The sequence below is a fragment of the Larimichthys crocea genome, chromosome XX (assembly GCF_000972845.2).
Source record: "Larimichthys crocea isolate SSNF chromosome XX, L_crocea_2.0, whole genome shotgun sequence".
Taxonomy (NCBI): domain Eukaryota; kingdom Metazoa; phylum Chordata; class Actinopteri; family Sciaenidae; genus Larimichthys; species Larimichthys crocea.
This window is the reverse complement of record NC_040030.1, coordinates 345,573-354,889: the sequence shown is the minus strand read 5'-3', so window position 1 is coordinate 354,889 and position 9,317 is coordinate 345,573. Positions and strand designations below refer to the sequence as shown.

Below are 9,317 nucleotides of genomic sequence, written 5' to 3'. Positions count from 1 at the left end.
TTGGAGATAATTACAGATTTATAATGGCTTGATATAGAGATTTATGATTAATAAACCATTAGTTACAAATTATAAACCCTGTATAAAAGGATCGTGGTTTAAGAGTGGTACAGAAATCAACAGAAATATTTTATTTCAACTATATTTAACTTACATTTATGCTGAGTCAAATAAGATGGCTTTTTCAATTTGTTTCTGTACATGCTAGAAATTAATTACAGCAGACTTAAAAAGCGATATCATACAAATATGTTGGAAATATAGTTTATTCAACTGTGTTTGGTTTCCTCACAGTAAATCCAAGTTCAAATCCAGTTACTGAGTCAAAGGCCACAAGAGAAATCATGATGAAATGAAAAATTACCTAAACAAAATGGGATATTCTAATAACATGACTTCAATAAACGTGACACTGCTGCCAAGTTGACTTATTGGTAAGAAGCATTTATCAAACATGGTAAACAACAACGTAACAATGAAAGCACCTTAACTGCAAAAGCTGTAGTTTATTATCAAAGAATGGTACCATTGGTTGCATGCAAGTAATGCAAAATGTATACAAATCAGCAATGCGCATGACAGTGGACAGCTAGGAATTAGAATAAAGAAACAATTTGACTCGAGATTTCAAGAAAACGTCATACTATCATCTCAAAATTTAATTGAGCAAAGTAATAACAAGGATAATGCCAATGTCTTTTAATCAAGTTCCACTTTTTTTTTAACACCAAGTACTTCAAAAACACCTAAGTCCTACTTAAATTGGGCTTGAAGTTATTCCTTTAAGAAACTGGTATGTCATTTCCAAATGGACATGGTTTTTTCTTGTCAATCAGTGGGACTTGGCACAATCTGAATGTGCAGGCTTTCAAACCAGAGGCAGACATGAGTACATAACAATGGCATTTCCTTTGAAACACTTTGATTCATTCAAGATGTTGAAAATGTGACTGCTATTTTACATTTGTTCATCATTTCTCACATTAGGCATTATACACTGAAATCTGAGTCTGCAGTCCTTAGTAGCTGGTCCTTTGCACAGCAATGGATTAATTATTGTACCCACATCATATTATACATGCTAAACATTGGAACATACAAGACAGACAACAAAATGACGTTACAACTGAATTGAGACATTGGAGCCATTGTTTACTCCATTCTGTCTGTATTCAATGTAATCAAATGCAAGTTTGGAATGTTTAAAGTGTGTGTTTTACTACAAATTATTTTTTATTTGTAGAACTTTTGGTCACTTACTTTACACATTTTTTTTGGTTATTTTTTTATTTTTTATTTTTTGCCTTTATTATTTCAACAATAAGAATATCCATTCATATCCTGAGCCAAATGTGTGATGGCTGATGGCTGATGAATTTAATCTGATTGCACGTTTTGTTTTTAAAAAGATCTGCAAATTTTGATAGCTTGTCTTTCCATCTATTGTATCTAAAATTTGCCCAGTTCTTGATTTACTCAAGCTACATACTATTTAAATTGATAAAGAAGCCTTTACAGTACCCCAGGTTTGCATAGTACATATGTGCAAAGACATGTGAGTACTATAAAAGAAGGGATACTATAGCATTTAAATCCAGAAGGCTTTGGACTGAGCTGTGCCAGAGTAGTAGATAAGGGGGTCATGGAAAGGTCATAGATATGAGGAGGGCCCTTATTCAAACATGATATCTGAAGCTACGCGCAGGCAGTTTCTGTAGTCAGGGGGCATGTTGCTATACGTGACGTTGTTGGCATCGAGACGCAGATGCTTCAGGTGGGAATAGCTGACCGGTCCAATGAACTTGCAGAAACTTGCCAGATTGATCTCTGCAGAGAATGAAAAATTGAGAGAATGTTATGGAAGATGGTAGAAAAACAATAACAAAAGTTATTAGAAACCTTTCAACCCCCTAATACTAGGGGCCAAAGGTACCCTACTCGTTTTATAGTGTGCATGTGCATGGCAATGCATCTGCAAAGGCAGTGAAAAAAACATGGAGGCAAACAATGCATGATTTGAAACATTCAAAAGTAGGCTTTGTATGTGACTTTTGTTAGATCTAAAGAATATACACAATGGGCTTTGGTGAGACATACTAAACATAATTTAAAGTCCATAGGGTACCTTAAGGAAAACAGTCAAATTTAGAATTGAACAATGCTTTTAAAAGAGTATCCAGTAGTTGACACTCACTGTTGATCTCATTGGCCTGCAGGTAGAGTTGCTCCAGCTGCTCGTTGATCTCAGGGACGGACTGTAGTTTGTTGAAAGACAGGTCCAGCTCCACCAGTGATGTCACATTGAACACTCCAGCAGGGAGTCCAGAGTCTACCAGCTTGTTGTGGGAGATCCTCAGGTACTGCAGTGCGGGCAGCTTGTTCAGGTATCCTGCTCCGACACTGTCAATGTCGTTGTAGTCAGCATAGAGGATTTCCAGTGAACTGGGGACTCCAGCTGGCAGCTTCTTCAGCTTGTTGTGGCTCACATCCAAGGACAGCAGCTTCTTTGGCCCTTTGAATGCCCCTGCGATAGATTCGGAGGTTAGCTGATTGAACTGAAGGTTGACGGAGGTCAAATTCTCCTTGTCGTTCAAGAGTCCAGAGGGGAACTTGGACAATTTGTTGTGCATGATCTTCAGCTCATCAAGGGACTTTGAAGGAGGGATGACTGGCTCTGTCAGGTTGTTGTAGCTGAAGAATAGCTTCTCCAGGGCTGTGAGTTTGTCGATTGTGCCCTTTGCTATCTTACCACTGGTAATCTGGTTGTTGTCAAGTACCAGCCAGCGAAGTACATCAGTAACATTATCAAACACTCCTGCCTTGATCTCTTCTATCTGGTTGTTCTGGAGGTACAGGTACTTGATCCCTGATGGGACAACGGGAACAAACTTGAGGTTGCGGCTGTCACAATACATGGCGCTGGGGAAGTTGACTGGGCACTCGCATTCTTGATTACAGTGGGGCCCTGAGGGTCCTAGCGCATTAGAAGGCTGGTAGTCATAGTAATCATACTGGCACAGGGCTATGTTGATCAATACAGCCAACAGGGGTATACGGAGAGGAAACATGGCTTCTGGAGATCCAACAAATAGAAGGGAGGGGGATACAAGGTATAAAATAGAAAGGTTAGAGGGATACAAAGTAATAATCATAAACAGAAATGAGACATCAATTGATTTGTTTTAAGTTTGTGTCATAGTTAGAATGATTGGCAAAATTACATTTAGATCATTTCATCTCATATTCAGATCATTCATGCATCAGGGATTTATTATTGAAGTCAAGGAAATTGAATGACAAAAGTACTATAAAACAAAACTAGAACTCTTAAAGAATTATGCTAAAAAGATACCAATCTTGCACCCTTAAAACATACACTGTATCACCACACCCACTCCCCAGAGTGTTATGTAATCAGTCGGTGTTCATGTAAACCGTCCTAGATTCCTTGATTCAATTATCTTTGTCGAGCCACATCATTACAGCTGCAGCTTGAACCAAACTGCCTGGCTCTCAGCACCACTTCATTTATCAACCAGGATTCATTTCTATACAAATCAGTAGTAGGAGCAGTAATGCAACACAGATGTTCCAGTGGTACGCGATATATGTGCATACATAAATGTTCTTCAGCCTATGTTTTGTGAAACACTAAGAAAAGTGATTTTGATCCTAGGTGTTGCAAACTTATGCAAAGACAAGGAACTACAAGCAGACTAGTTTGGGATCATGCCTGTGCAAAATCAACCCTGCAGACAATGCAAAACCAGAATGATTCTTTCCAGACCCATGAAAAATGCGGACAGAAACTGGATCCAAGTGCAACAGACTGTGTCTAAAGTCAATGAAAGCTATGAAACAGTCTTAAAGGGAACACTGCAGAACTATATAAAAATGTATGATGTAGGCCCTTTCGCCGTTTCTCTAAAACAATTTGCAAATCTTAAAACTTCTATCACTTATTTTTTTGTTCCATGCACTGAATCTTAATTTCTCCCTTGCAGCACTAGCCACTGCCCAAAAGCCTAGCAGTGACAGCTGATAATCCCATCCGGAAAACAGAAATAAAATGGAATAATCAAACAGGAAATCACAAATCCATGCCTCCATATGCAAGCTTACCTGTGGTTCTCTCTCTTCGTGTGCGTGGGGTGGAGGGCCAGTAGGTAAGAACAGTGTGGTGTTCAAAAACTGGAAGTCTCTGGAGAAAAATACAGAGGGAAAGAAGGAGAGAGGGGGAGGAGAGAGAGAGAGAAGGGTAGATGGAGAAACAGAGAGAGAAAAAAGGAGCAGGGAGGGGGGGGAGGCTTCTTCAGCACACTGGAGTCAGGACGTCATATAAATTGAAGGTGTCACGTCTGGGGGAGCATCATCCAAAAATTGCTGTTAACTAACCAAAAGCAGGTGCAACGTGGAAGAGAAATATTACACCACAAAAAAAAGCTAAAAAAGTGTTTGTTGTAAATACTACCTCCACCTTTCCTACCATTTATAAGTTTTATCAAACCAACAACTTCTAGCGCATTAGCTTATGATTGTTCTCCAAACAACCACCCTAAAGTGTGTACAAGCAAAAACTCAAGTGGAAGTTGGGTAGGCTGTTCAGGCTAATCAAAAGAACAGAAGAAGTTAAGTATGGAAAAAAGTGAAAAGGATCTTTGGCAGCCCTTTAACCCAGACGCTGGTTTTGAAGAGGAATAAATTCAGCTGTACCTCTTGAAATGGAAAATCTGACAAAAAGGTTATGAGACGGCCAGAGAAGACTTGCGTAACACTTGACGCAAACTACTCTGTTTTTGACCAAAGGCATGGCTGTACACTGTATGTTAAATCAGATTCAGTTGTTCCCATATGTCTTTGCTATGAATTATTCTACATTGCATTCTTGTACCCCTCTCCACAAGCCCTTCAAGCCCTCTGTACAAATAGAGAGACAAATAAACAAAATGGAACAGGGGGGTGTTTTGGTTATCTGATAGGTGCAGTTGAAGAAGGGGGCTGGGGGGGAGATAAATGGCCAAATGTTTCTCCCATTTGTTGGTGGACATCCATTACAACATCACAGCATGCCGGGAATTGACGCCTGGATTTAATTGGTCGCCGTGCAGTCTGTTACTCTACTCAAGTATCATTCTTACAGACAATCTTGGATGCATTTCTCGTTTGTGGAAAACTAAATCTGATTTCCCAAGATATGTAAGAAAGTATGTGAGTCATCCAACTTCTTTTTTAGAATTGTTATCCCTTATGTGCAGCCCAGATTTATTTCTTTTGCTCTTGTGTAAGTTCAAAATGCTAGTTAATCTTGTTGTAGTGGGTGATATCCTAACACAGCACTGCAAGAGATTTTGTGAGTCATTTTATTTTCATGGCCTCCCATGTTTACTTTAATACATAGATAGAGTGTAGCCAAATGGGAGAGGAATGAGTCATTAAGTGAAGGTTAGGGTTGTCTTTAAGGTACACAAAGCACCTCAAAACCTCCATAATGAGAAAGCAAGAGGTAACAGTCAGACAGTCATCTAAGCAAACTTGTAGCATCTTAGATTTTTGTGATGAGAAGGCATTTCCTCCATCTGCAGCATTCAATGAAAGCCTGTTTTTAATTTATTCTACCTGAGTCATCTCTCTCTGTTTCTGAAGAATAGACTCCTCTAGAGCTGACCTCCTTTCCTTGCTCACTCGTGTGTCACAACTGACATTCAGTGATAGATGACTTTAGTGTCGGAGTAGATGTCCTAAAGGCCATGTGAGCAAGTCATCAGCATTGTTGGGTCAATAGTTTAGAGTGCCCTAAAGGTCAGTTAACACATGTACCAAAAAACTTGAAACCCACTTTGTACTGAGTTCACTCATTCTATCATATAACTAAATATGTCCTGGTGTAGTTTGAACAAAAACAAATTAAAGTGTATTGATATTGGATATATTTTAACCAGCATGCATAAATCATAGTCCTGAAAGTTTCTTCCAGTGGTGATCCTTGAGTACAATGGTCCTTCTGATTATCAGTTTGAGTTAGCCAGATTTTGCACAATCTGTGACAAAAATGTTAAGAATAGTAATAAGAGTAAGTTGCTTTATATAAGTCATTTAATAATTATAAGCGTATTTCTAAGTTGTTACTTCTGAGTAAGATCGATAAACAGTTCTCATGTCAAAATGTCATTCTATCCAAACGTCAGTTTGGTTTCGGAAAAAAACATAACACTACTACTGCGATATCATGAGCAGATTGGAGAAGAGTTGTGTAGCTCTATTTATTAACTTGTCCAAAACATTTGATACTGTTGACCATCTTAATCTAAAACAAAGGTTGACTAGTATTGGTATAAATGGCCAGGCAGTATGATGACACTTTACTGGTGTACCCCAAGGTTGTGTCTTAGGTCTGCTGTTATTTTATATCTATATTAATATAGTAGGTGGAAATTTCTATGCTGATGACACAGTGATATATTGTACTGGTCCCTCCATTATAGAGACTGTGGCCAAATCTCAGGCTGTTCTTAATATTACTCACTTATTGATTCAGCTTTCACAATTAAAGCTCGATATTTGGCTTGATGACTGCCTTTCTTTTAAACCCCAGGTTGATTATCGCCTTAAATAAGCAGAGACTGAACTTGGGGTTTTATTTCAGAAACAAGTCCTGTTTCATCTGTGAAGCCAGAAAAAGATCTCTACTATGTTTTAGTAATTCTTGATTACTGTGATCTGTTGTACATATACATGTACAATGCATCAGCACATTGTTTCCACATAATGCAAAACATAGTGTACTTTGTTACAAGTTGTGAAGCTCTCACCCATCATTGCATGTTTTACTCCAGGGCTAGTTGGTGATCTCTGACCTTTGTTGTTATCTGTAACCTTTTTGTTGCTAGACAGTCTGGACCCAAGACTGATGGTGTGTTTGAACAGAAGACCAAATGGTGGTGTTCATTACTTCTGTTATTTAAACTTGCAATGCATTTAGTCCAGCTCTAGATATGCTCTAGATGGCTACATTTTTGGAGATTCAAACCTTGAGTAATACGCAGTAATGCAGGGCCAAGTTAAATGTGTGGCTAGTTTTTCATCATAGTTAATGAGCCACACCTGGTGCTATGTAAGCTCATACAGCATATGTGGCTCATTAAGGTTCTTTGAAACAGTCTTTTCTCACTTCTCCAAGTTGGAAGTCCTCATGCTCATGTCCAAATCCTCATGCACTGCAGGACAGAGTAAATAAATCTCTGGAACATGGTACCTTTTGTGTACCATTCACCCTACATTTCACCCTGACCAACCAGTCAGAGTTAAAACTGCAGCAGCTCCAGTAAATTTAAGGCAACTAATTCCAAAATTGTGCACACAAATTGCTTATTTAAAACCTGCGTTCATAGATTATTTGGAACAGGGCAACAGATGTAAACACTATACTGCCGTTATCACCTTATAAAGTTGTTGTGGCACACAGTTGCCAGTTTACACATTCGGGAGACGCAGGGCGACATTAGTATGAATTTGGAGTTCTGGCCACATGGTAAATATTAACTCTCCTATCAAGCACTTTAACTGCTGAATGCTCCACAATGTTCACCAGCCAGTTACTAAACTCTGTTTGTTGTTTTGTGCTAGGCAGGTTTTTACTTATAAACCTTTTAACGACTGCTGGAAAAGGTTTATTAAAATGATCAGACTGAACCAAGATAGTAAAGCTGTGGGCTATAAAAACCAAAACAATGACATTAAAAGTGCTAAAATGTGCCATAGAGCTTATGGGAACTGCTGAATTGGGTGATAATTCATACATTACACATTTGCTATAAAACAAGTGATTAGTTTAATTTATGTGCACAAATGATAAAAGAATAACCCCTGATATACCAGAAGTCCCTGTACATTAAAAAGAGCAAATAATTAATAAACCATTCAGATACTAAATCAAAACATCTTTCCACTGTTCACGTTTGTGCCCTTCATCAGAAAACTGCCAAAAATATTTATTTCTTTGAGGTTGGTGAGGTTTTACCTCTGTTACTGGCAGTGTTTTTGTGTGAACCATAAGCTGTTCCAGACTGTTTGTAGAGTGGAGGCTGGAAAACAGACATTTTGTCATTGTGCTTAGTCACTCTGCTTCTTCTCCTTGAATTTGTTGATGTCTGCCTTATGCTCTCACATCCTTTCCATTAGGCCAGATGGCAGACTTTGGCTTTTAATACTGTTTTCCTAATACTGTGTTTGTACTCAACTGTAACTTGTTTAATTTCCATGTAGTTATGCCAAGTAATGAATTATAGTAGATGGATAATGGATATAATGGATAGTTCACACAATGTCTTTGGATTGCTTCGTTCTTATACGCAGTATATATAGAATGGACAGAAAACAGTATATAGAGCAACAAAGACAGATGACTGACCTACCATTTTCTTTCTTTTCTTTTTTGTTCAAAGGTCAATGTGAATGTAAATCAGTCTGCAGGCCCTCCTTCATTCTTTCTTTTGATTTTAGTGTGTTTATCCTCGCAAATAGTTGTTGCAGTAACATGTAAAAGAAGCCCTAAACCTCCAGAAGCAAGATTGTAATGTTACTGACCTGATTTAAAGCAACAAATTACTGTGAGTACGAAAAGGCCAGTGCTGCTGAGATTGAAAATCAACACTTCAGTCTGCAGCTCTGTGTGGCCTTTGACTGCTTTCTGTCTTGGTTTGCTGGTCTAACAAAACAATACAGTTCGTGGGGTGTCTTCCTGGTGGCCTAGAGTTTTAGATGCTGACCATGCAATTCAACAGTATCAGTTTATAAAAGATTTGCATGGTCACGAGCTAAAACACAAAACACAGACGGCTTTTCTCATGTGGTGTCCTGTTTTAAGGTTCAGTGACCTGTAGAGAGTTTTTATTACTTCCCCAGTATAAAAGGCCAACTCCTGACCATAATTTACATAAATCAGCACAGCAGGAAATGCATGAAAGTTATCAGTGGTGCTTTTACATCTCAAGTTTGAGTCTATTCATGTTTTAAGGATATTGTTTAATTTGAACTGAATTTAATACAAAAGGTGCAGTAACATATTTTCTTTCAAAGTCTGAGACTGTGGGCGTCAGACAATGCTTGGAAAAAGTCTCCCACTCACCATCAGTGTACTTCCTTAGTTTTGCTTAGTTCCTGGATGCCTGTAACCTGCCTGTGTCACATGACTGTTTAGGTGTTTGGGGAAGACGCCGTTTAGACGTCTGGGAAGACGTCACTGGAAACAGTAATTGGAAAGTTTTAAAAAGGTTCTGAACCATCTGTCCTGATCTATCTTGGATGAACTTCAACCAATC

At 38.5% G+C, this 9,317-nt stretch overlaps 1 protein-coding gene across 1 annotated transcript; it reads right to left on the bottom strand.

Annotated features, from left to right (window-relative positions):
* Positions 1-250: 250 nt before the first annotated feature.
* lum (lumican) lies at positions 251-4,277 on the bottom strand. The gene is made up of 3 exons (XM_010730631.3): positions 4,123-4,277; positions 2,195-3,073; positions 251-1,827 (listed from the first exon to the last, which is right to left on the bottom strand). Exons 2-3 carry the CDS (start codon positions 3,066-3,068, stop codon positions 1,673-1,675), a joined length of 1,029 nt encoding a protein of 342 aa, XP_010728933.2. The 5' UTR covers positions 3,069-3,073; positions 4,123-4,277; the 3' UTR covers positions 251-1,672.
* Between the last annotated feature and the right edge of the window lie 5,040 nt (positions 4,278-9,317).